This window comes from Psittacula echo, assembly GCF_963264785.1.
Source record: "Psittacula echo genome assembly, chromosome: 8".
NCBI classification, from domain to species: domain Eukaryota; kingdom Metazoa; phylum Chordata; class Aves; order Psittaciformes; family Psittacidae; genus Psittacula; species Psittacula echo.
Window position 1 is genome coordinate 13,385,920 of NC_137744.1, and position 27,909 is coordinate 13,413,828.

At 49.8% G+C, this 27,909-nt stretch overlaps 1 protein-coding gene across 1 annotated transcript; it reads right to left on the bottom strand.

Moving 5' to 3' along the window:
• Positions 1–496: 496 nt before the first annotated feature.
• Positions 497–27,745, bottom strand: CD99L2 (CD99 molecule like 2; the record flags this gene model as incomplete). The annotated part of the gene is made up of 11 exons (XM_080624679.1): positions 497–561; positions 945–1,010; positions 3,527–3,640; positions 3,744–3,779; positions 4,827–4,889; positions 7,037–7,129; positions 8,330–8,407; positions 8,989–9,084; positions 10,462–10,500; positions 11,521–11,586; positions 27,688–27,745. The coding sequence occupies 11 exons, from the start codon at positions 27,743–27,745 to the stop codon at positions 497–499; spliced, it is 774 nt and encodes a 257-aa protein (XP_080480805.1).
• Positions 27,746–27,909: the final 164 nt, after the last annotated feature.

Sequence of the window (27,909 nt, forward strand, 5' to 3'; positions counted from 1 at the left end):
TACCCATAGGCACTTCATTTTTAGGTGTAGTTATACTAAGGACCACAGTCTACCCTCAGGAATTGTGCATCTGGAAGTGACATGCCCATAGCTGATAGCAGAATTTGGCTGGAGGTGCTTTACAAAGATTTTGACTCGTTTCCTTTGGATTGCTATTCACAGGCACTTTGCTGGCCTCCCACCTGCAAGCTCCTCTGCTCCTTGGAAAAGACCTTGTCCCTTAATTTAAAATTGACCACTGCTGAAGCACCTTCTGTTGGTTTGCATTCACCTGGACATCAAACCTACCATTTACTTTGATGTAAACACATACTTCTTTACAAAAAATAAACACACACAACCACTCTAACCCTAAAGCCTAGAGCAATAAGAAGCCAGTTCAAGCCTAAGTACACATTAAATAGCTTTGGAGTCAAATTAAATAAAATGCTAAATTACAAGCATGTAAGATCTCCATTTGCTGCCGACTGATTCTTTTCTAGCCCTGGGTCATGCTTCACATCTTCGCACTGTCGTGTTTCGGTGGTTCTGCTGACTGTGTTTCCAGGACTGAATATTTGACTGAGAAGAAAGAAAAAGTCATGAATACAATAGCACATGATGGGACCCGAGCACAAGCAACTGGTGCCCAGTACTGGCTGGTTGTATGTGACATTTGATAAGCCTTTGCAGCAGCCTTGGTTATAATTTTCTTGTATGAGACGCTCTCGATGGCTGAAACCACATATTATTAACTGCCATCATTTGCAAGATGAGCTCTCTAGTTTCTGACCATGGCTTTGCTTTGTGGGCAATAAAGGGGGAAAAACAAAAAGCTGCAGCATCTCCTAAGTGGTGTTTTCATCACAGCGACACGGTGCAGCACAAAGGGCTTTCTTACAGTCCCTCAGTAAAGCTGCCTTTGGGGCCAGATGCAGACAGGGTAAGGAATGCAAGGTTCTCACCTTGGGGTTCCTCACTTACGACAGCTTCCATGTTTTCTCCTTTCACATACTCCGAGTTAAGTCCCTCTGAGAAGTAATAATAAGGAAAGTGAGATGGGAGAGTAGAAAGTTACCATGATTTGCTTTGATGCCTTAAATACTCTGGCAATGGGCCTACCTTGTTGCAAAAGCAAAGATGTCTTTCTGCAACCTCCTCTGCATTAACAGCAGTATGGAAACATCAGCAAACCACCAACGGTGCTGAGAAACCATTGCTGGATTATAAAGTGACCAGAGAGGCTTGCCTAGAAGGCACAGCTTCTAGCAGCAGCCCTTTTTACTGAGCCTCTTGCTTTACCTTTACCGTGCGAGGCAGCAAGGCTCGTTACGGCACTGAGGCACCTAACTAGGAGAGCATGGAGTGGGTACATCTTCCGGACAGGTCTGAGCACAGAGAGATAGGATCACGCTCATTAAAACCTAAGTTATGCAGAGCTGCAAGAGGCAGTTTAAAGCAGGGCTGTGCTGATGAGGCAGGATCCCAGCAGGATCTCAAATCCCAAATAAGTCCCTTATTTAAATGCAAAGAAGTTTCCAGTGTTTGCAACAAGTGCACAGCCCGGCTGAGGGACTGCACTGGTGGGCAGTCGAGGGGATGTGCAATTGCACAGGGGAAGGGGCAGCACTGCTCACCGTGGCCCATCTCAGAGCTGCAGACTGAGCTAAGACTGTCCTGGGTGTGACATGGGCCTCAGCCAGCCTCTACAGCTCCTCTAAAGGACACCTCGGAGAAAGAGGCAGTGGTGGGAATGCTGCATCTCAACAGGGATGGATGAGGGAAGGGGAGGCAGCTGTGCTGGTTTGCCAAAGGAGGATGAGGCTATCCATACTGCGTCCATGCAACACGCACTGTTCAGGTATCTAAACTTGTTTACACATCTAAATGCAGCACAAAGTGTGGCAGGGATCTGCTGTGCCTCACCCCCAGGGTTTGATGGGGCTCATCCATACTGACAATTGCCAGGATTAAATCAAAGCAGTGCAATGGGAGCCCTCATGTAGCAATGTGGCAGCAGTTTTAGATAGAAATTGGCTAAAAAACCCCCATAAACCCCCATTCCAGCACTTGACGCTGCAGCTGCTGAGCCATGGAGGAGAGGAGCAGTCGGGGCAGCGCCAACAGCTCCCATCCTGCCCGGGCATGCAGCAGGACACAGGAGGCTGAGCCCTAGCCCAGGGCATGGCTCACGAGCAGGAGATGCGGTGTGAGAGAAGAAAGCGGGATGAAGAACAACATTATGTGCACGTCCTGCAGAGGAATCAGCAAACACTCATCAGAACAGACTGAAAACCAAGACATGGTGCCAAAGCCTCACTCCAGCTGATGGGTGGGCAAGGAAAAGAGCCGAGCCCGTTTCTCTCAGCATCAGGAGGGTGGTCATTATACACTAGCGCTGCTTTCCACCACCACCACCCCCCAAGACATGTGTTTTGCTGGGATAGCACCAAATGCAATTTATGTTTTTCAATAAAAAGCCACTTTTGCAGTGGCTGACGGCTCTTAGATTTCTGTCATGCATTGCAGTGCATCTAAGGCCTGACATTAGCCCAGCATGCCATGTCTGATGGCTTAAATTAATCCTCCTTTATAATTAACTTTAATTTCCTGCTGCCTTTCTGGGGCTTTGTGTCTCTCAGCTTCCTCCTCATCAAAGCCTTTACTCTTTTTTTTATTATTATTATTTATTCTTGCCAAAATATCATTTAAGTGGGGGGAATATACAAGAGTGTTTCATTCCATCACATTCGTTTGACTTTTCCTGCTGATCTAATTTACCAAAATGCTCCTGTTTGTTTCAGGCACAACTGGGAAAATAGCACAATTCCAACAGAAATCTCCAACCCTGAACACCCTTCCCCCTGAGCAAAGCAGACTCGCAGAACGTTTCATTTGATTCATTTAAAAAGAGCTTTTTCCAGCTGTTTGCAACCACCCCATGAGGGGCTGCGGGAGCCCCCCCACGGCCAGGCCAGTGCTGTGGAGTGATGCTGCTGGACACCTCCTGCAACCTGATGGGGCAGCTCGTGCAAACAGTGCTTTGTGGGAATAGGAAGCTTTGCTGCTTAATTTGCACTTAATTGCAGTGATTGCTGCACACCTGCAGCAGGGTGGGGTGGGCTGTACCACCTAGGGCTGCTGTAGCTGCAGATGGTTGCTGTGCTTCCTCTGCTGCTACTACCTGGTGAGTTCTTGCCTCTTGCTGAGATTTTCTGGGGGGGAAGGGAAGGTTTTGGTTTGTTTGTGTTGGGGTGGTGTGGGTTTTATCCATATCTATCCTGTTTGGTGTTGCTGGTTTGATCTTTGGCTGTGACTGTCTGCGAGAGGCTCTGCAATGGGTCCTGGGGCTGTTGTTGCTGGTGGGTTCCTGCCCTGATGGGTGAGGGGTTTCAATGACCCATGGCTGCGGTTTTGGTTTGCTACTGCATGCTTGATACACCCCTCCTGTCTCCAGGCTGGAAAATGGCAGCAGGACTCAAGGGGCAAATAAGGATGTGCTTGCTCTGTGCCCCTGAGATGCTTGGTGGGGGGAGGGATGACTTACGCTGGATGCTGAAGCAGAACTTCTTCTGCTGGTAGGAGATGTAGCTGGTGACAGCCCCGATGAGCGCCATGGCCAGGCCGCTGGCAATGCCAGCGATTGTCCCTGTATCTGTCACTGTGCCTGTGGGGTGCAGAGAGAGCGGGGTGCTGTGTGGTGGGGCACACGCCCCCCCATCCCACAGCCCCACTGCTGGCCCCATGGCCATGGTGGTACCTACTTCCACTGTAGTCGTCATCGGTTTTGCCTCCGATACCTGCAAGAGACACAAACCCATGAGAGCCCCCTGCCCCTCTGCTCCCCCCTGCCATGCTGGGCATCCTGGGAAAGAGCAGGGATGCAGGAGAGAGGCAGCATGGTCCCTGGGGCACCCCTGGGCAGAGGGGGGCACACATCCCCCCACATATCTCTGCTGACCCAAACCTCTGCAGCTCATCCTTGCCCCTCAGACGGGTGTAAACCTGCTCCTATCCCACTGTGTGTGCTGGGCTAAGCTTCTGCGGGAGACACCTCTGCGGGCACACAGTGAACCTCACCTCCACCCCTTGACACCTCTGCTGCTCTCAGCATAAAGAGAGAACAAATGAAACGCTGTCAGACAGTTACACAGCAGACTTGGCCGTGACAGGGCGGTTACTGGCTACGCTCCATAATGTCAGGGAATCCTCACTTGGCTTGAAGCCTGTTTTAACATCACCTTCCCTGGAGAAACTGGGCTGGAAGGAGAAGCTGCTCCTGCAGGAAGCTGCAGTCCTTACCAAGTCACTTAGATCCTGAATTTATGGAAGCAGGTCAGCATTGTATTAATGCCTCTGATGTGGTTCGTCCTTGGCATGGGGATTCATTAAATGTTGATTTGGCCTGTGGTTTTCATCTCTTTACTTGACAGTGTTTAATACTTAATGCTGTGGATCCTCACAAATGCACAGGCTTAACGATTGCTGCTGGTTTCCCTCCTTGCTCCAACCATCGGTGGTCGCATGGTAGAAGGCAAATGCAGGCTCGTGCTCACAGCACGGGGGTGAGCGTTTGCTCTCCAGGTGATACTGGAGACGTGGGTCTCTGGTGGCAGGTGGAGGTGCAGAGCCTCCTTGGCATCGCAAATAAGAACCTCCAACCACTGGCACAAGGACCACAGAGGCCAAAACCACTGTGTTCCCCTGGCCCCATGGCTCAGACCCCCTTTCCCCACAGGAAGCCAAGTGCTGCTGTGTGCACTGTGCTTCCTAGGAGGCTGGTTATTGCTGATTACTGTCCGAGCTGCAACTGTGCAAGCAGAGAACATCTGCACGTCGGTGCTTACCTTTCTTCTTGTCCGGGCTGTAGCCGCCGTCCACAATGCTGGCCAGGTCATCGTCTGAAAACCCTTTAAAGATAACGGGAGCAAACAGCGGTTGGTGCTGAAGGGAGATGCGGCCCTGGCAGGAGGTATGGGGGAGCTCACCCCTCAACCTGCACAAAGCCACATCCACTCAGCAAAACACCAAAGCCGCCATCCTGGGAAGGTGAATGCAGCCAGAGCTGCCTAGAAAACAGTGTAACAGGAAGGAAGAATAGCACATGGCTTGCTTGGGATGCGAGGGATCCCAAAACCTGAGTGCTTTTGAAGGGGCAGGGCCTGGGAATAGGACTTTGGGGGATTCTGGGCAGAGGTCACCTTGCAAGCATCCTGCACCCAGGGTGGGACTGACCTCCTGCAAACCCTGCTCCTGGGGAATGGTTCCCTGCCGGGCAGGCGGAGGCTGCTCTGTTCCTTTCACTGTTTTCTCTAAACCTGGCTATTCTGAAGAGCTGTGCGGGGCTTTCGGTGCAGCAGGGCCCAGAGCAGGGGCCTGCACACCCATTTCAACCAGTGGCACCCAGTCTGCTGACTACTCCATCCCCAGCAAGAACAGGGACAGGTCAATAAGCAGTTCCACTTCTCTTGTGACACCAGATGTTAACAAAAGGTTCAACCCCAAATTATTTTAAGCTTATAAAAGAGATGATACTGACTTTAAGTCTAGTTTGAAAGAAATACCCCTGAATCAAAGTTTGAATACTAGTGTATTATTTTTTAACTGAAATGACTGATGTATTTATGAGTTCATTAGATGTTCTGGCTGCTCAGCCTTGGCTGGCAGTGGAGGGAGGAAGAAGCAGTTGGTGTGTGCAGTGGCCATGCTGCTTCTGGTGAGCCATGGGCTACACCAGCCTGGCCCAGGGTCCTGAAGGCAGGGAGCAGGGAGCTGACTTCCCCCCTTTCTAGAGGGACAGAGCAGCTCCAGTGGAAGAACTGAGTAGCAGCACGTCTCGGTACAGGTGAAAATGTTATCTTGGACCCAGCTGTAGTGGGAATCCTCGAATGGTTTGGGTTGGAAGGGACACTAAAGCTCACCCAGTTCCAACCTCCTGCCATGGGTAGGGACACCTTTCATTAGACAAGACTGCTGAAAGCCCCGCTCATCCTAGCCATGCTTAATTCATGCAGGATAGGTGCATAGAAACACAGCCTGGGAATCAGCAGCTGAATGAGTGGTGCCATTGAACCCCTTGGCTCAGTCCCAGAGGGGTGCAGCAAGGCGCCTGATGAGAGAAGAGACCCAACGTTAAGCCAGCAAAAGGCTCCTTCTCTGTTGAAGGGTTAGCTTTGCCTTGACGCCTGGAAGAGGCTGCCTTATTCACCAGTTTACCATAGAAACAGATTTATGGGCCTAGTAATGAGTGTAAAAAGGAAAAACAACCCTGACTATGCCAGAACACGGAGCGGTCCCAGGCAGTCCGGGGTGCAGTGATGCTGGGGAACCTGTGTGCTGGTTTGTGACCCATGCCACGTTCCAGCGGTTCAACACCTCACAGGAGTCTGAAACCTCAACAAGCCCAGAATATCAAAGTGCAGACAAGTCACCCAGTTAATTCAATCTCATAAAATACCTGACTATTAATTACGCATGTGAGCAGGGTATACAGCCATCTCGACATCAATAAACTAGCCTTGCAAAGTCTGGTTTCCAGCTCAAGTGCTCAAGGGAACAATCCTCGTAGACAAATGATTCATTCACCAGAGTATTGTAGAGATGGAAAAAAAAATCTCCCAGCCTGTAGCGTATGTTATGCCAGGACTTAACCTGGCTCTAGATTTATGTTTTGGCAATGACTGTGAGCCCCGATAGCACATGTCCTTGGTTAAGAAGCTGTCAGGTACAGGACGAGGGGAACTTAACACAATCACCACAATTTAAGGGATCAGAAGAGGCCCTGGGAAAGAAAGCTGCAGACAAGCAACAGGTCGTTAGGCAGAGCCCCTTTCTGCCAAGGATGGCAGAGGCAGGGGCTCCTTCTGCCCTGGAGGAAGGGGCTGTGCTGCCTGCGACACACTGCATTCCCCCAGGGCACACTGGTGCAGGCAGCAGCCATGGGCAAGGCAGCACTTCTGCTCCTCCCCACCCTGTTGTTTGCTAGGAGAACCTGTTCCTGGGAGGACCTCCCGCTGGGCCTGGGGGGCAGCAGCACAGAGAGGGGAAGTGAACATACCTTCATCTGGCCTTATGTCCGGCCTCCTAGCATCTTTCCCATCGTTCTTATCATCAAGGGCATCAGCCAAGTCAAAATCCATAGGATTCTTTGCTAGAAAACAACATGGGGGTTAGCAGTGCTGGCCACAGGCTGGGTTGTTCTTCAATTAATTAATTAATCGATCATAGAATCCTAGACTGGTTAGGGTTGGAAAGAACCAAGTCAAAATCCATAGGATTCTTTGCTAGAAAACAACATGGGGGTTAGCAGTGCTGGCCACAGGCTGGGTTGTTCTTCAATTAATTAATTAATCGATCATAGAATCCTAGACTGGTTAGGGTTGGAAAGAACACTAACGATCATCTTGTTCCAGCCCCCTGCCATGGACAGGGACACCTTCCACTAGACCAGATTGCTCCAAGGCCAGTCCAACCTGGCCTTGAACACTGCCAGGGATAGGGCAGCCACAGCTTCTCTGGGCACCCTGTGCCAGCGTCTAATGGAAATGCTCAGCTTTGCCAGGGAAAAGCGCTGATGAATGAGATGATGCCCCCAACACAAGCATCTCTCCTGGTTTTGCTGTGCTGCATCACAGCAGACATTCCAACCCCATCCCATTTCATGTGTGGTGAGAAACAACACATTCTTCCCATGGAAAGAGTCCCACACTGTGGCTCAAGTGCCAGGCAGTCAGATAAATGAAGCTGGGTAGAAAAGGTCAGAGCCAAAGAAGTGCTCCCAAGGGTGGAGGGAAAGGAGGCATCTAGGCCACAGTAACATGCCAGTTGGAGCAGCCTGCAACTTGATGGCTTGATGCTGTTTTCCTCTGTGAATGGCCCGGTTGGTACCCTGAGCATCCTGGCTCTGACAGATCAGCTATTACCTTTGCTAAACAGTGGCTAAAACCATGGTCCAGAGCCAACCCAAGCTCCTCACCCCTCCTGCCAGCTCGCACCAAAATTGATTTTTTTAGGGGTTTTTTTAAGCCTGGGAGTGCCTTTTGCCAAAACTCTGCCTGAGCCGGCAGCAAAGTGCCCACTGACAGGGTGTCCTTGTGGGATGGTATGCTGGTGGGGCCTGGAATGGCTGTGTTGTGCCATGCTGGGTGGAACAGCAAGCCCACGGCCTTAGACAGAGGAATGCAAAAGAGTCCAGGAACTGCTGGGATGCCCAGGGAAGTGCAGGGCAAAACCAAGATACCCTGTCTGCCGTGTGGTTTTTGTTGGCAATGCTGCCATCATGGCGCATCCCTCTGCCTGCGCCAGCAGCAGAGCTGGGGTGGAGCCGCAGGGCTGGGGTGCTTATACTCACCTGGGTTATGTTTGGGGGGGGGCCTTGTAGTTTTTGGCTGCCTGGTTGTGGTGCGGATGACATCCCAAAAGCTGTTGTCTGATGGGAGTTGGGGGGAAAAGAGACAAAAATGACATTACTCTCTGAAACATGCATTTGGACAAGTGCTGGGAGGGGAACCCCCTCCCTGCAGAGAGACAGGGGCTGTGCTGGGGTGGTTGGCTCTGTGCTCTGAGCCCTACACAGCTTCAGCTGCCCCTGACACCAGGGACTTCACTGCCTGTTGGTGCCCTTCGGATACTCAAGCTCTAGATGTGAGTGGCGGGTGCCTTCACAGGGATCCCCTGAGCCATGTTGCGTGCCAGCAGGGATTGAATTTGGGAAGGGGACAAGCAGAAAACCCTCCCCAAACATGTGCCAGGGGGATTCATGCTATGACCCACTCACCAAAGCTTTGCCAGTGTGAGGCCAGTCCCATGCCAGCCCTACCAGCTACCCATGGCATGCAGGAGCAGGACCACGCACCACCAAAAAGGTGGTTATGTATGTGTGTATGGATGTTCTACTTCATTGATGAAATCGGTGAGTGAAAACACTCCTTGCAGAGTGTTTTCCCCTGTCCAGAGCCCCGAGGCGAGGACACATGCACCCTCCACAGGAAACAGGGAGCTTCCCAGTACCTGGCTTCCCTGGCCTGGGGAAGGGCTTTGGAGTCGGCTTGGCTGGTTTGGTGGTAGTCTCCGGAATGGTGTCAAAGTAATCAGCCAAATCAAAGCCTGCTGCAGGAGAAAAGGGATTGTTAAAACACCCATCGCTTGTGGAACAGTGAGAGGCTTTCAGCAGCGACTCCTGCATGGCAGCTCTGCAGCTGCTCTTGCACAACTGCTGGAGGCCACAAGTACCTGTGTCAGTGTGGAGCTGAAAAGGGCATCCAGCTGCTCCGCTGCTCAATCACAACCATATTGCAGAGCCTTCAGATCAGCCTGGACATTGTTCAACTCCTCTTCCCTGAGCTGTGGCTCCTGCGCACCCCAAGACTGAACAACCCCAAAATAACACTTTTGAGGCATCTTCTGGTGCAGATGAGAAGCTGCTGTGGGCATTGACCCAGTGGCTGGGCCCCACTCTGCTCTCTGCATGGCCACCTGTGAGTGACCCTGGGCTGAGCAGAGCACATGAACACACCGCAGGAGCCCCTGGTGCCATCACTCATCCAAAAAGCACTCCCCAGGGAAGAATTAACTTGCCAAGATGAAATCTCGGTCTCAGTGTACGTCCATTTCCCAGGGAGAGTTTATTGGATCGAACAGCCTCTTGTTCAGGCTGTGATCCAAACCCTGCAGCACTGCACGTGCTTCTGGCTCTTGTCTCTTCTTCTCCCTAGCAAAGACTGTGGTGGCCAAGGAGCTGGACAGTCGGATTTGCTTAAATTTGTGCCAAGGTCCTGATGCATGGGTGAACAGATTTACTTCCGAGCACTTCCTCGCTGCAGGTTATTTCAGGCTCCCCCAGCAGGGTTGAGCAACCCTCGGCTCTTGTGACCGTGCTATATTTAAGTAGGTATATTTGGCCAGAGCTGAGCCAGAGGAGCTGCCAGCAGTGAAACTCGGGTGAATTTAAGGAGCTTTCTCAGCCAGGGCAGATGCTGTGGAGCCGGCCAGCCAGCGCATCTGATGGGCACAGTCAGAGAGATGTTCTTTCTCTGGGTAGGGAAACGTCACCAGGCTGGGCTTTTCTGCAGAGGTTGGAGTAAAAAAAAAGGAAGGAAAATATCCTCTGCGCTCCCTCCTGGAAGGAAAGCTAGCAAGTGCCATTCAGCCAGAAACAAAAGCCCTTGTGTAGCTGAGCAGTGATTTGTGCCTTTTCCATTATGATACTGCAAACTGTGCAAAATTCAGCCTTGGCCATGAATGCTCCACTGCCACTCACCTTCAGCATGGACAGAAATATCAATATTGCATTTACTCTGGCCCTGCAGGGGAGTGCACATATGTACACCAGTGCCAGCCTTCTTATGGGCAAGTAAAGGTGCCCCAAGGCAGCACCAGCCACACATGGGCAGCCTGCAGTGGGGTTCACATGATTGAAACCCCCCTGGGAAGCAAACCCCATAGTGAGTGTGCTTAAACGATACACACACAAGAAGGTCTCACCTGTATCACCTGCCGGCTTCCTGGGGACCATGGGAGTCGCTGTGACAAACCAGAGGAAAACCTTAGTCACGGACATCACTGAAAACACATCACTTCTGCTTGAGAATCAAGGGCCGATATTCTGCCACAAGCTTTCCAGCTGAGCATCGCTGGTCTGCGTTTGTAAACGCAAGAGCCCAGAGCCCCAAAACCCCACAGGATTGAGCCCAGAGCTCCGCAGGGCACAGCTGAGGCTGGGGCTGAACGCTGCCTCTGTGCAGGCCAGCATCCTGTCAAGCCAAAAGCAGGGAGCTGTGATAAGGTGCTCACAGTTAAGACTCCTGGAGGCAGCAGCAAGGACACACACCGTACAGAACACTGTGGAAAACAAGAGTAAGCTGCCAGGGTTTTGCTGTCCCCTGCCTGATCAGTCAGGTAAATGACAGATAATTTCCAGCCCTGCATTATGAACAGGAGGTTCCCTGTCAGCTAGAGGAGTTTTGGTGGCATCCTGATGCTCAGATCCCAGCCCCCCTGGCTGCTCCTGAGCTAAAACAAGCTACAGTCAGCCTTTAGAGGGAGGGATCATTTGCTTTTTTCACCCCCTGTAAAGGACTACCTATTAATAGTGATGACCATTGCCAAGTATATGAATAAATTAGAAGCAAGAGTTGTGGCCGCTCTATTCCCATTAACTTTCATTTGCGCCTCTGAATACTGGAGTGTTTCTGCTGGGCTTGTTTTCCAGTGTGCTGGTACTGTGAGATGTGACCCGACTCCAGACCCTTCATTGACACACTCAGTGTCACTGCTACGTCAAATCTCTGCCATGCCTCTCTGTTTTGCTCATGGGAATCAGAAAGTGAAGGGCACATGGTCAGCAACCAGCTTCTCCTGGCCCATCCCCAGTCCTACCTGTTGGCAAGCCCAGATGGACATTGCATCTCCTCAGGCAGAGAAGCTGAGGCAGCCTGTATCCTCCACAACCCTCCCACCAGCACCAGACCCCAAAGAACAAATTGCATCCATGAGCATCTATTTGTTTTCTCCTCTTTAAAACAATAAATAAATGTGACTTACGTCGCTTGGTGGTGCGGTCATACAGGGCATCTTTTAGGTCAAAGTCATCTGAATTGTCCCCATGACCTGGAGACGAAGAATCAGCAGTGGTTGTACTTGTTCCGCACAAAGCAAACTGCCTTTAAATACAGCATGGTTAGATTCATTTGCTCAAATTGCTTTAGTTGTTTGCTGCTTTTTCCCAAGCCTGACCCATCATCAGCGATGAGGAAGACATCAGCCTCCTCTGAATGCTGTGACTGTTAAATTGCAGAGCAGTCATCTCTGGATTTTCCATTTGTCTGCCCTAATGGATGCAGTATAAAAACACATGCTATGCTTAAATTTGTCAAGGAGAGCCTACCAATTCATCTCTCGGGCTGCCACTCATGTGTGGCTGTGCTCACGATTATATGTTTGCTAAACACCATGAAAACATTGGGACAGCGCAGACAAACCGGGTGAGAAACAAAAAAGCCCTCTGCACCTCTTCTTCACGAGTGCTTTCCAACATCAAAGGCTTCGCATGAAAATGCTGCTGCTGGCTGCCAAGCACAACATAACAGAGCATCACTCTGCCTTGGTAATGCAAACCAGGCCCAAACCTCATCCCAGGGATACACCTGATAGGGACAGACAAGGGTTTTTGTTAGATGCCTCACCACAACTCCAGCCACTTTATAATATCCCAGGGATAACTCGGCGCTATTCCGTATTCTCCTGCAACAGGGCCAGCTAATCCTTCCTTTCTCTGTCCTTTTTATACATGGTGTTAATTACTGTTGACTTACCCTAGTTCTGAATGTATTTGTCTTGATAAATTCATGCTTTTACATCTCAGAGCATGCTGAGTAATTAATATCCTTTGGGTTTGCTAAGTACTGCAGCACTGCAAGAGAACATTAAAATGGCTTTCCTCTTATTCCTACTGCTAAATGGATTTAGCTATTGCCACCTGAGCTCCAGTGTGCTTCATGAATAAATTTAAAGCTTTACTGACATGGACAATAACAATGGGAAGGCATCAGTCCATCGGAAAGCAGGTATCAGAGTTTTGGTGAAAAACTTGAACTGAGAGTGGTCACTCAGTGCCGCAACACCTCCAGCTGGGTTTCACTCACACATCACACCTCGTTTCAGTTGCCATCTATTCAGATGTACGCTCAGTGAACCTGAGGGGAAGTTAAATGCCTGGAAAGTTGCTATGGGCTTCTCTCCCCTGGCAAAGCACTTGGTGTGAAGCTGCTGCTGGGGGTAAGTAACAAACACATGTCCCAGCCCATGGCCATGTTTCTCATTGAGATGAAGGATGCCAATGCTTCCCCTGTGAGCCTGAGGAACGGCTGGTGGCAGGTCACCCACTGCAGGTGGAGCCCAGTTACCACTGCGTGAAATCTGTGGAATGAGCCCCTTGCTCCATACAGCAGCACGGCAGGGCTATGCTCAGCACCCTCAGCCTTCTTGCACACCCCTCTGCTCCCTTGCTGAAATATTTGCATCTTGGGCCTTATTGCTGGCAAAATATTGTCACCAGAGACAGGCCAGATAAAGCTGCAGGGTTATTCAGTGGTCTAAGTGCAAAGGAGCAGAGTAGAGAATAGGCAAAACCATCTACGGTGCCAAAAGACACAACCGCCCAGCTTTAGTGCTTGAATGGGTGCTGCTAAATCACTACATATCCCTCCTGAGACCTCGCAAGCTCATTACTGCTGTGGCCAACTGTCCCAAGCTTCCTATTCTGTCAACTTCATGCAGGATTCCTTTCCCAGCATGGCTTTTTCCCCGATGTTTACTGGATTTTCAGGAACCAGCAGGGCTTTGTCATTCTTGTCTTTCTATTGTAAACTGTGCTCAAAAAAAGGTGGAAGAGAAGAACTGTGGTGTGTCTCTGGCAGGATGAGAAGCACTACAAACCCCACTGGGGAAATGCACCATCACTACGTTTCATTTCAGTTCCCTCTGCCTGTGCAGCAGGCAGGGCAAGCTGGCAGGAGAGATGCGGTGGCAGCACCACGACTTGCATTGGTATGACAGGAGCCATCCCTTCCCTCTCCCCCTTGCTCCCTCTGCTCTCCATGGTTAAATAGACGTTAAGGGTGCTGATTTTCTGCAAGATGAGTCCTGACGTTAGCGCATCACCTTTGATGTGTGAGCTCGAACACCAAGTGAGGGCAAGTGGGTGCTCATGGGAGTGCATGGAGACACTCCCCTGGTGAGGACACAGGCCCTGCAAGGAATGTAAGTACCCCAAGAAATGGGCTCCCTCCAGCCTGGCTTTGAGGGGCTCATGGGACCCACTGGCACTTACATGCATGGTACTTCCCTCAGCATCTCTCCATGCAGGACAACAGGAGTGTGCCACTTCCAGAATCACACTCCAAAGAGCCAGCTGGACTGGCCCTGAGGACTGGGTCCAGGGGGATGAAAGGTTCTCAGGGCCCTCCATCCTCAGGGGACTGATGTAAAACAGCAACCGCTAACATGTCTCAGCTGCAACCGCATCCCAGGGGAATCTCACCCTGCTAGGGAGAGGCGTTCATGCAGCCCATGTGAAGGTTACGAAAACTGTTGTCATGCTGAATCACCCGGGGCAACCTTCCCTAGGAGTTGCAGCGCTTGGCACAGCCCATTTCGCAGGGCTTTCCAACCGCTGCCCATAGCAAACTGAGATCCTGTTCCAGGGCAATGTAAACCCAGGAATCCCCTAGGCATTGGTGAGGATTAGTAATAGATTGCCAGTTAATTGAAGCTGACAACAACTTTATTTCATACAAAGGGTGTTATAGAGACATAATTCACCTTTTATGGATCAATAACAGTGCTGCCGTCAAAGGCACGCAAACTTGCCTGCTCGCTCCGACAGATAAGAGCTGAACGCTTGCATCCTTATCCTTTTATTCAGTTATTAAGCAGTAACAAACTCAGCACTTCACGGTGAGATGCTTAAAACCCAGCCAGCCCTTCGCACGCATGTATTCACCTTGCAAACGCAGGTTTTTGGGAGGCAGCACTGCTGCTCCCTGCAGTGTGTTGTGCAAATCCCTTTGCTCCATGATCCCAGGAGGAGTAGGTCTCCTAGGTTCCAAAAGCTCATCCTTTGATGGGAACCCACGCACAGCAGAGAGAACCTTTATATGATGGGTTTACACTCTCTGGGAGAAGCTGGGCACGCTCCTCCATACTAGAGCTCACAGACAGCCTGCTGCTGAGTTGCAGAAGTGTTTGTCTGCAGTGCATGCCCAGCAATCAGGGTCATGCATGCCCTGATGTTACACCTCCACTGCAGGATGTACCCACGCTGCCTGAAACCTCTTACAGGGCTATAAACCCACTGATACACAAACCCTCTGGTTGCTTGGTATTGGGGGACCAGCTTGGGATCTTTGCCAGGGTTCATGACTAGGCTAGTTTGGGTTTTCTTTCCCCCCCCATTTCAGTGGGTCTGAAAGAACTCTCCTCTCTGGCTGCTGGGAGAAAACACACATCCCCAGGGGCAGCTGGAAGGCGATTCAAGCCCTGGGTGCCAGCTGGCCAAGGGCACTGAACATCTGCAGGCCTGCGGGTCTATGGCAGGGGGTGAAATGGGCAAATGAGATGTATTTTCCGTATTTTTCTTTAATGTGACAATCAAAAGAAACTGAGCTGGGACATCTCGTGGTACCTAATAGGAATCCTCCAACACCAGAATGGGGAGTGGGGGGTACCCACCAGCAGCTGAGTCGGGTGGAGGCTATAGAACAGAGGTGAGAGTTATGGCCAAGCCAGCTCCTTTGCCTCTCCCCAACTCCCCTCACCTTGCTGGGGGTATTTTTAATCAGAGCTAGCTGCTCTTTGAAGATAGAAGGGTTCTGTGCCCTTAATGTATTCGTTCCTCATTATTTTCTGCAGCAAGCAGCTCAAACGTGCAATTGTACTCGTCAGCTTTTTAGCTTTTACAATTATATATATATTCTAATTAAGCCCTACTGTTTGACAAAGCTTGAATTACAGTATCATAATTCACACCCAGTGTATTGCTAGGCCGTCTGCAGCACTCAGAGCAAGGTGTATTCCATTTTTAGCGCCAGCCCACAGATCTCTTTGTGCAATATATATGTGTTTAGCTTCCCTGGGAATTGAGAGCCCGCGATGGTACGAGATTGACAGCCCAGGAGATTCCGGGAGAATTTAAAGCAGGTACAAGGGCAGCAGAAAGTAAGTCGAACTGCCTGACTTTTATGCAGCTACCTTAGGAGCAATGCAGAGGGCAGGAGAGCAGGAGGAAAATGTGCATAGAGGGTCACAGGCATCAGGGTCTCCCCAGCAACCAACCTTGGTGTTTTGGCTCTGAGCTATGGTATTGGCACACACAGGTAGCTCCCTATGCAGGGCACCCACGGCTGCACTGGAACCACTGAGTAGGGTGCCAGGGGTGGAAGGGCTTTGGGTGCAGAGCCATCTTGCGCTGCTGGTGGTGCACCCTTGCAGTGGCATTAAATGCTCTCTCGGCAGGGATACAGCCCCAAAGGTCTGTGGGGAGCAAAGGGCTGCTCCTATACAGGTGAGGTCTCTTCTGCCTCTGCCTAAACTGGGGGTCCCCAGGGACCTCTGGAGAACGCAATGGCACACTGCCCTTGGCCAGAGCAGCGATCCTGGTCAGCACAGACCAGAGCTTCAGACACAGCCGTGCTCTCCACCACCACTGCCTGGGTGCTGGCTCATGTCACCAAGCACCCAGGAAATTTACTTGCAAATGCCACATTGCTTGCAGGTCTTGAGCACTTGCTGACCACTAAGACCAAAGCACAGCCCTATGCGTGTAAGGAGAGCAGAGCAATTCGGAGCTGCGGCATTACAGACAGCCTCTGGGAGCAGCTCTGGCTAGCCAGATTCATGCAGCTGCATTCTCTCCAGATGTGCCCAGCCTGTCTCCTGAACACAGACCTCCTCCTGAAGTTAGTTCTGCCTTGAAAAGAGCCTTTGAACTTTCTCCATCTCCTTTACCACTGCCAGGGAAGACAAGAGGAGATGCCCCTGCACAAGCATCTATGTCAGCAGCCCGCTGAGGCAAGGGGAGGCAAGGGCTCTGCCTGGGGTGAAACTCAGCCCTCTGCACCCACCACAGCAGTGGGACAATGGGGGACACTGGAGGTACATCACCCCAGTCCCAGGCATAGCCAGGTGACAGTGGTGGGACACAGCACCTGGCTGGTATGGCCCCTGGTCCTGGCAGGGAACACAAGGTAACTAATGCTGTCGTCCTGGATCTCCATTTCCAGTGAAACATTGTGATTTCCAGAAGTACTAATCAAAATCATTCTTGATTATGGCAAAAACAACCTCTGCTGAATATTTTTTTTTTTTAATGCAATTAACAAGGGTATATGGTAATTCCAAGCAATCTTGCTCTTGAGATTAAAGGAAAGCCTGCCAGGAAGCACATGAATAAAGCTTTAAGATGAGAATTTGCATAATGAAGACTTTCTCTTTGTGAAGGGACTAATGGTGGTTATGTTTGAAACCTATTAACGGAAATGCCTAAAAGCCTCTGCTAAAGCCATCGTGCTGCCATCGTGACCCACGCAAGCTCCATCACCCCCAACGCCCTCCACACTGCTGGGTCCCTGCTGGGAATATCAGCTCCACAACACCCCAGTGTGCCCTCGACTTGGTGAGCCATGCCAGATGGGGCAGGATGGGCAAGTACAGGGCAACACACGTTGTGCTTTAAGCCACAGAGTAGTTCTGTGTTTCAGTGCTGTATGAGAAGCAGATGACTGCTGCAATCTGATTTGAAGGCTTACTAGGAATTATGTGAATTGTTCAGCAGCAGCACAATATGCTCAGCACCCAGCAACAGGGATGGAGGTGGCGAGGAAAACGCAACCTCCAAAACCAGCCTGCATCAGGTGGGCTCCAGGCTCCTTCCAGCAGACACCATCAGCACTGGAACAGAAAGGTCATGGTGAGCAGAAAGCAAGCCCTTGCTGGCACTGGACACTGGAGGGACAGCAGTGCCCACCCACCCTGTGCCATGCTGAGGTCTGCCCAAAGGTCCAAACGCATCTTCTCCCCACCTCAGGTGGAAGGACAGACCTCCAGCTTGCTCCCAAAGCACCCAAAGAAGCAGCGCTGCCCCATACACCCTGCGGTGCTCCACAGGAGCTGCCAGCGACAGACAAGAAGCACACTGTAGAGGAGCGTCCCATCTGCTGCCATCTCGCACAGCCTTGCTCACTTCCCCACAGCAAGATTTAACACCTGGAAGGAAGTGCCCTCATCGTCTCTTTCCCAGCATCTGCACTTGGTAACCAGCTCACAGAGGTCTATGGTATTTACCAGATGTGCTTGCATAGACACTACAAGGAAACGTCAAAAGCTGAGGTCTAACGACAGGTCTTTTCCTCCTTACTTTTGGCATGTCAGAAGAGCCTCTGCTCCAGAACTGTCTGTGGGAGGATGAGCGGCTCTTCAGGCAGCTCTTCCCCCATCCCTGTCCTTCTTGGAGCAATGGCAGCTCCACCATCAAATCCACCAGCTTCCACTGCCAAACCCACCAGGGACCATGACCACCCAGCTGGCTCCCACAGGCACAGAAAGCATCCTCAAATCCAGAGGCATTTCTTCATGCTGAACTGTCATCCCAACTTTCTCCTTCCTCCCAAAGTTTCCCTTTCACCTGCTCTCAGTCTCACAACTCAAACCACTGGTGATTACTGTGTTTTCGTGTTTTATTAATAAAAATGAGACGAGAAGGGCTATTAGCAGAGCAGCTCAGTTGCTGCCAGCTGATTTTGCTTTTCAAACAGAGACCAGCTTGGAGGCTGCAGGAGCATGGCAAAGAGATTGTTCTCCACACGCCTGGGAACTGAGATGCAAAGGAGAAAATTTGCTGTCAGAGGGAAACAAAGTGTTTCCACACATTCCACTGCTGTCAGTGTTGGTGCGTCATTGTGACAAAGCTGTGAGCAGGAAGGGGCTGCAAGCACCAGCTGGCCCCAAGATGCTGCATCTCTGCTAGAGACAACCTAATGCTGGGGGTGACGTACTGAGTGCCCAGGGTAGATCTGTACAGCCACACAACATCTGTTCAGGAGGGGGTGCCCAGACTAGGGCTGCACATGAGATGGTGCTACCAGAGCTGGGAAAGGCTTCGCATTAGAGTTTCCCATGGGATGCCTTGGACCAGCAGCTGCAGACTGGGCCTGCTCCATGTCTGGTTCCACAGCATCGTTCTCTCCCTGTCCCTACATGAAACAAACACTTCACCAGGTCTTCTTCCAGCCCAATATGGTCAAAAAGCAGGTAGCCCTGTTCTGGCAATACAAGATGGCAATGAAAATGGTTTTCTTCAATATCAGCACTCAAAGCTTTCAAGGTTTCCAAGGCCCTCTGACATTTCTGAGCAGGTGATTCTAAGCAACCTTAATAAGATAATCATTCTTTGAGTTTTGTGTCAAAGAAGTCTCTGCTGCAGGATTGCCAAAGCCTGCTTTCAATTAGTCCCAGATCAATTGCATCAGGAGCAAAAGGCTGGCAGGTTTTGAGCACAAGTATTTAAGGCTCCTCCACAAAGTGGAGTGCCTGAGCCCACCTGTACCTATAATGAGGATGGGATGATGCCCAGTTTTCTGTGCCTGGGTTGGGTACCAGGACATTGCAGCAGTGGGCTAATGCTGGCAGGGGGAGCTCAGCCTGTCCCAGCCTTCCTAGCTCTGCCACTGAGCTCTGGGAAAATGCCCCAGGTAACCCTCAATTCACAGATGCATTTGATGGGAAAGGAAGTTGTTTCTTCTCTTCATTCTTTTGCTGTTTCTTTGGTTTGTTTGATTTTTTTGCTGTTTGCTTTTTTTTTAAGGTAGAACAATTTATTATACCTAAAGGATGAAACTATGTGAACAGCATCATTCTTATATTTCAAGAGTCCAACCACTTTGCAAGTGGCAGAGGGGAAACCAGCACTGACTTTAGGCAGTAGCTAAAGATGACTTTCTCAGGTCACAGAAGAGCCAACAGTGTGATCCAGGACTCAGGTTTGTGCCCCTCCAGATGCACTGTGCAGGGGTCTATTGGAGAACTGGATTACTGCTCCTGCAGCAAGGTAAGGGGAGACACTTGGGTGCTGTGATTCTGGTCCCGAGCAAGCGCAAGCCTGAGCTCCCTGCAGTGGAGGGCAGACAGGCATGGCCCAGTGCAACGATGCGGAGATCAGCCCTGCTAGGGAAAAGTAGGCTGGGAGCAGGAGGTAGGATCTGATCTGAGACCACTTTGTGGGCAACCCTGGCACAACCTTTGTCCAGGAGTGCTGGCCAGCCCCACCAGGCATAAGGTGGGACACACAGAACCCTGTATTCATCATCCCTCATGAAGGTCAGAAAGCACAGCAAGTACCTTTTCCCGTGGCTGCTTTCACATTTTCCTGCATGCTGTCCACCAGAAACATTTTGAGGCACGTTCACATTAGCCACTTGATTTCTGCTTACATGTTAAATCACGACTGTGAATTTGCCTAGGGCCAAAGAAGCCTGTTTATCAACCAGACAACAAATTGTGGCATGAAAGTGTCTTGTTCATAAGCCAGCACAGAACAGCTGATAACAAAGACAGTGATGCAGAAGCCCAAAGAAGACTGAAGTGGGAGATTAAATGGTTATCACCTGATTCCTGATGGAAAGAGACTGATCTCATCAGATAAAGATTGAGAGAAGATGCTGTAGTTAAAAGTAGGTAAATAGGGAATTACACAGTAAAAGTGCTGGTTCATCACTAGGGATGTGTTGTTCCTGTCGTGCTGTGCTATTTAAAATCAGAGGAGTAGTGGAAATGAAGATTTGGGCGATGCTGACAGATGGAGCGAGGCCCTGGGAGAGTGTTGGGGGCTACAGCCCTCTCCTCCTGCTGAAGGCATTTGTCTGTCCCATCACACAGCCTGCAGTGCAGGGCTCCTGCCTGGCTGCTGCCGCTGCAGTGCCTGAACTGCCTGCACACCTTCCCACAGCACCTCACCCTGCAAACACAGGGTGTTGGATCAGGGTGGGGAGTTGTTTAGGATCCAGCATCTACTGCTTTGGGTGAGGTGGATCCCTGGAGCATCACAGGCCTGGGTGGTGCTGCCGAGGCTGCTCTGAAGGAGCTGCCAGCATGAACAGACAACAGGGTGGGGGCTGCAATCTCTATAGGTAATGTGAGCAGGTGGGGCAGGATCTGGTGCTGATTTTTAGCCATCAGCTACAAGACCACACCTCTTGGCTCACCCATAGCAAGGAAAGCTGTGTCCCATCCCTCAGCCTTTTGCCCTGCTTCATTTTCAATAAGGTGGGTTTGGCTTTTTGCTTTCATAGAGGAGTTTGGAAAACTGGAGGTTTGGGAAGCTGAGTTTGGGGTGTGCATCCAGCTGCTGCTGCTTCCTGAGCCCAGCACAAGCTGTGTCTGCAGCTCTGGAGGTAAATCCCGGGCCTGCATCCAACTGGTGAGCACCGAGTATCCATCACCTCCCAGAAGTATTAGTAGGAGGGAAAAGCAGAGTCCTCTGTTAAGCAGGTGGGAAAGGTCTGCTGAAAGACATCTGCTGGGGTTGCTGTTAAATGTCAAATTATGAGGAGAAACTCTGAAAGATTTGTTAGACAATTTTATGGTTTGGGTTTTGTTTTTCTATATATGTAATTATTTTGTTATTATAATTTACAATGTCATCTTTTAAAGTCATGAAAGACAACTGTTTAAGCCTGAGATAAAACACTTTCCTAGGTGAAGGAGGTGCACAGCAAATACTTTTGCCTCCATTTACCAGGGTAACAGCTGCCTTATCACCAGAGCACCATTTGCTAGTGATGTGGTGTGAACTAATTTGAAACATAAAAATAGGAGCTCATTGAGCTCAAAGACAAATCCACCATCAGGTCCCTTGCTCCCTCTGACCTTACTTGTGGAGGAAATAGTATCAAATACACAAAGCAAACTATTTGTAAACTGTTACTGAATTCAAGTGTTATGGCTTTGAGTTTTCCTCTGCAAAAGTATCTAAATCATTCACTCAGTTAAGACCATCATTATAAAAGAGAAAGAAAGAACATACCTTTTTTCAAACATATATTTAACCTCACTTAAAAGTCTTCTGTTTTCTGCATGAGGCGAAAGAAATGGATTGGGATCCATGTGTATTTTGAAAACACACTGGCTCGAAGCTTAGTCCTGTCCTGCGGATTTGGGGAAATAACGAATTCTGGTTTCCTGGCAAATAATTACACACAAGCTGCATGGCATCCACTCAGTGTCTCTTGACAGTGCGTGAGACAGTCTGTCACCAGCAGCAGTAGCTGATGCCCAGCGAGCAGGGCCAGGCTGAATGCTCACCCCAGCTGAAGCATCTGGGTTACAAACCAGCCTGCTTCCAGGTCAGAGAGCAGGGGCTTGCCTGGGGAGAAGGAATGTTCAGGGCAGGCTTGCACCAGCTGGAAGCATCACTCCAAATGGTTTAGCTTTGGGGTCTGTGACCTTTTCAGCCTGGCGTTGCACTGGCATCAAGCTACAAAGGGATTTCTCTGGCCAAAAGAGCTTCCAGCTTGGGAAAATGTGTTGGGCAAGGGGGACATTTTGCCAGTTCTTGGTCTTTCTACCTCTTAATGCCATGAGAGCATACCCTGGGGTGCACTCAGGATCTATAGTAAAAATTATGCAAATCTGAGAGGAATGCTATGTACTGAGTGGCAGGATGGGACCTGGGGAGATTTTTTTATCCAAATGAGGTAGGGAGGGTCTGGCATTAGCTTTGCACAGGTCATACTGTCTGGAAAGATGACCCAAGTCCTGCACTAGCAGGGACACATGAATGGTCATCAGAGAGATGTGTGCTCCAGCTAGCTGCTTGCTTTCATTCCATATAGGTCATACAGGGATCTGACTTTTCCTTAAGCTCCTACCCCTAAAAGCTCATATTTGTCAGCAGATGTTGCTTTAACATCACATGTTACTGTGCTGTTCAAAATCTTATTACATATCTAATGTACCTTTTGCAGCACAAGCACCTCCTTTGCTGGAGGCTGGAAACCTCTTCTGCTTTACCTCCCACCCTTCTAGAGCCAGCACTGCAGTTACCCCTGAACATCCCACCAAGATTATGTCCTTCAGTGTGATTCTTCCAACTTCCACGAATTCTTTCTAACCAGATTTCTTTGTGTGTGGGCAAAGAAAGCATCTCAAAGGGCATGCAAAACGCTGAGCAATTCCCTTTTCCCAGCACTCAGTTTGCTAGAGACAACCCTGTATCAGCCTGTGGAGCCTTCCAACAGCAGAATGATGCTGTTCATGGCATCCCTCCTCCCTGTCTGAGCTGCCACCTCCAAAATCTTGTCAATGCCTCTGGGTTTGCTTTCTTTGGCTTTTCTACAAATATACACTGTGCCAGCACTGAATCCCTACAGCAGACCTGGCCCACTCCTTCCCACGAGATGCTGCTCATGTTCTTCGGTATCTCAGGGAAGAGGAGCTTGCAGTCAGCATCAGCTTTCTGCCTGTAGCCCCAGTACTCCTGCCTTAATAATTTTCTGTGTTTCTTAGACAAGGCTGGAAAGCGATGAAAAAGGATCTTGGAGTGACTACAAGACAGTTTTGTAAATATGTATTAACATTAACTTTATTCACATCACAACAGTAGTTTCAGAAGATCAAAACCTGACCTTGTGTGGCTCCACTGAAGTCCCTGCAAGCGTACAGAAAGCATTCGCCTTGCTTTGTGATGGGGAACAGGCTCATGTTGTTGCTCTGTTTCCTTCTCAAAAGCATCGTTCACTCAGCAAATGCATTCTCGTGCCCACATCCCAAATCACAGCTCATTACTCCAGCATTTGGATCCCTAACTTTGAAGTTCCCTTTTCAAAACCAGTCCCTTTCTGTTCTGTGTTTTGGTACGCCGTGTTAATCTTCTCCTGTTTTCCTCTATTCAAGTTCTTCTACCAATTCCAAGTTCTATCAATTAGATAACAAAGGAATTATTGCAAAGGTTTTTCTCTCTGCCATCAGTGTTAAGTAGTTTATTAAATGTACATTTTATTTTTAGAGTGGCTTCAGAAGCCCTGCCTACTAAAACCTCAACTTCTCCTTTAGTTAATTGTAAAGTCAATGCCCTAAACCTCCAGGAGATATTTTTTCCAAGGAGAAACCAATTTGTTTTTAAACTGAGCAGTCCTAAAAGTTTATTCTAGTCAACACTGGAGATCAATAGACTCTTTTGTTTTATGTGCTTTAAGGGCTGAAACGGTTGCAACAGATGTAAGGAAAAAATTTAATTTCTGTGGAGGGGGAACAAGCCCAAGAGTTAGATGGTCATTTCCTAGCACAGATACTACTATGCTGGTAGAAGAAAAAGTTACAAAATACAAACAGAAGTATGGAATTAATTATTTCCAAAGCTTTGTACAGAAATATCTGGGCATGGCACATTTAATTAATGCATATTTGTTCAGAGATCAGAGATAATTTGTAAGAAAACCAATTAAGTTTCTCCTGTTTTTTCACAGGCACTAAAGACTCTATAAAATTAAAAATTATTCTCTAAATGTATTACTTTGACTTGCTGCTGATACCTAGTAATTATAAATTTAATAACATAATAATGTATTATAACAAAGATTTGTAATGCAGGTAAATGCCTAACACAGCGCTGCTATCTCCTTCAGCCTCAACAGCAATGTCAAACCAAGGGTTTGCCTTCCACTCCACATTCCTCCCTGCAACTGTTGTGGTACAACCATGGCAAGTGACCCTGGCAAGCGATGGGCACAGGACTGGTGGGTTACCTGGCACCAGCACCCCCTCTTCTGCCAGCTGCATCCACCACTGCAGTTTGCAACACAGAGCCTGGACACCTGGAAAAACATCTGGAAAAGAGCTGGCTCCTTTCTGCTTTGCCTGTGCTGCTGGCTGGGCACCGTTGTGCAGAGACTGTGCAGAGGAGCCGCCTGCAGTGACTGAAGCCGTCTGTGCAACAGTTATAAATAGCTAATTATACTGTCTAATATTACTTTCACATTTAAGTAATTATTGCAATTGCTGGTGGGATATCGTAGTCACACTCAAGAAAAGAGGTGATCTGTGAGACACTGTCTATTAAGACACAGGATGACAACATGGAGAGCTGCCCGTCACTGGAGATATTGCAACTTTGGAAGATGTGCCCAACTATGCTCATTGCCAGTTTGTAATTGTGAAGCTTTTCTTCAAGCTTTTATAATGCAACGTAAAGCATAAAATCTGGATGTGTCCCTTCTGCCTGGCCTGTAAGAGGTAACCTTGCGGTCCCTGCAAGAACACTGACCTGCCATCTTCCATGAAAGCTCATCACTGCATTTCTGTAGTAGCTTACCACGAGGGTGAGAACAGGAGAGGGCTAAAAATGACTGTTGGGAAGCTCCTTGTTGGACTGTTTTCCTTATTTTGCACAAACATGTGGCTAGCCCTGGATGACTCAAACATAATTACTTTCTGAAAAGCCACCAATCTGGGAATTTAACATCATGCAACATGCTAGCATAGAGAACACTCATCTCTGGCTGCAGCAAAAAGGCAGGGAATTGAGCTTCCTCCACTGCATCAAAATACTCAAAAGGCTTCTGCCTGTCACTGTACTGTGGGAATATGCCAGAGTTCAGTGGCACTAGAAAGCATCTTGAGCAATTCCTATTTCCAGCACTGTAACTACAGCCATAGAGGTGGTGAGGGCAGAGGGATCACAGCAGCTCAGAAGCGCGGATGGATGTGGCACGGCTATGTCCAACAGCCCACCAGGCACTGGAGCACACAGAGTATGAAGGGAAATGCAACAGGATTTGACCAAAGGGAAACCCAAAACCCCCCATGTTTTTTCAATTATAAAGTGGGGGGGGGGTGTTCCTGTTTTATTGGACAGCCATAACCAAGATGCACACCGTTCCTGTGTCAATGGTGTATCCAGACCTTAGCTGCAGGAAACAAAGTAATGAGTTTGATCTCAAGTTTGGTTGCCTTGATTCTTGGACGTTTGTAAACCTCCAAGCTTGCAAGAGACTGGGCTGCCTGCAACCACTGGCAGTGCTGGAAAGACTGTTACCAAAGGAGCCAGGAAATAAAGCCAGCAAATAGAGGCAATGAAAAAATCTGATTTCTTCTGCTGCTGCACTGAGGAGCTGGTAGAAAGCCCTGCCTCAGAAACCCACTTCCTTTCCACCCCTTGATATCTTCCTGTGGGAATGAGATGACAGCAGGGAGGCTGCCCTAGTACCTGGAAGGCCCGTTCAGTGCTTGGATGGGCACTGCAAAGCTGCTCCAAAACGTCTGGGAGAGAGACAGAGGGATGAGGAGACACCCACCAGCTGAGCCACATCTGAAGCACAGAAACGCCAGGGGAGGAACCAGAGGCCATGTGGAAAGGCTGAAGCTGGGCGGCAGTACCTCATCTCTGCATGTCCAGTGTCAGCAGAAGAAGTTGTAAGTGCAAGAGCCCGCCTACCTTTATGTAGTTATTTCCATGGAGAGGCAATTTAGAGCAGCTCAGACAGGAGCTGACCATAACGTTGTTCAATTATCTGTGAAGCCTTGTGCTGGCAAGAATGATTTATGAATGTTTCTGTGAAACTCATTTTGATACAAACACAGCCAAGGACATTTAAGAGCAGGACCCAGCAGTTCAGTGCTTCAAAATGAAACAGAAAAGCATTTTTCTTTGCCCATGTTGTGAACAATGCGGAATACAAATGAATCAGGTTTTTGCTGATTTACGAGTTTAGGGTTTTTTTTGTACATTTTAACCTAAAATCAGGACTTTCTGCACAGTCTCTTAGCCCAATCTGTCCAACTGATATCCACCAATTAAAAACATAGCAGCTAAGCTGGTAAGCATAAGCAACTCTGCACCATGCTGTCACCCTTCCATGTGCATGAGTAGCTAAACACCTAATGCAGAGACTAATTTCAGGCTGACCCACAGAAAACCCATTTTTTTCCAACAGCAAAAGCGGCTTATGGCCCATTTCACTCTTCGTTTGATGCTGATGTGTTCTAATCAGTGTGGGTTTGATGGGTGCCTCCTAGCTAATAGCACAGTTTTAGAAAAACTTTCCCAAGACATAATTGCTGTCTATTTTTCTGTACAACCTTTAAGAAGCCTTTTTTTTTTCTATTCAAACAGCTTTTTAAAAATTATTTTATTATTATTGTTATTATTATTATTATTATTATTATTATTTTAAGGAAACAGTTGTGGTAAGCTTTGCACTGATTTTAGCCCTCACCTGACCCCCCAAAAAAATTAAATTCTTGTTTTATTTTTTCCTTATCTTCCCAGTTACTGTTCAACTGGGAGTGATTTCTGGGTTAGACTAGCCTGATCTGCAGAAATAGCACTGGGACTGAAAAAGAGTGAGAATACAACCTGCAACCCAAGAAATTTGGGTCATGCAGAGAATCTAATTCAACAGCTCAGTAAGCAGAGGGCAAAACCCAAATCATCCTTCTGCGATGGCTCTGTGCCTCCCTCTGTTTCGGATTATCTGAAACACTGACTGCTCCTGAGCTTTATACCTGCAGCATCGCACGTTTTGTTTGAATATCACTGTGACACTTCCTTACACAGAAGCATACGCTGCGTTCTTAGATGCTTTAATCAGCAGTATTGTCATCTAATGACAGGTTTTAGAGCCATCATATCTGTCAAAATACCTGTGCAGGAGCATCTCCCGCCGCGGAGCGGGGGGCGAAGGAAGCGGCGCAGGCGGGAGAGGGGAGTGACTGGGGATGGCGGAGGCCGGGCCCTGGCGCACAGGCTGGCGTCCGGCCATCTGCTGCGGTGTTGGGGCGCTGCGCAGGGTGCGGCCAGGGGGTGCAGCAACCGCCCCCCGAGGGCGATCCGCGGGCGGTGCGTCCTCCTGGGGCCCTGCTTAGGGACCTTCCTAGGGGGCGCATCTCCCCCCTACCCAGGCCTCACCCCCTGGAGGCTGCATGCACCGGGAGTGTCCCCAACGGGAGGATGGGGGGGGCTGACTGCAGCCTCCGCGGGGTTGCCTCGGGGGCACATCCTGCGGGGCGACCCCGGCCGGGCGGAGCGGGGGGTTCCGCCGCGCCTGGGCCGGACCCGCCGCCGCGATCATGCGTAAACCTCGCCCCGGGGGACACCACCCCCCCCCTCCAACCCTGGGCCGCTCCCTCCCGCTGCCGCCCCGCGGAGCAGTCGGCACCTACCTGCGCCCAACAGCGCGGCGAAGGCGAGGAGCAGCCCCAGGAGGCGGCGGCCGGCCATGTCGCGGCGGGGCTGCGCGTCTGCCGCGGGCTTCGCCGCCTGCCTCCGATGGGGCGGGGCGGGCTCTCGGTGCCGCCCCCCGCCCGCCGGGCTGCGCTCCGGGCCCGGCCCCAGCCCCAGCGGAAAGAGATGGGAAGGCTGTGAGAAGCGGAGGAGTGACGGGT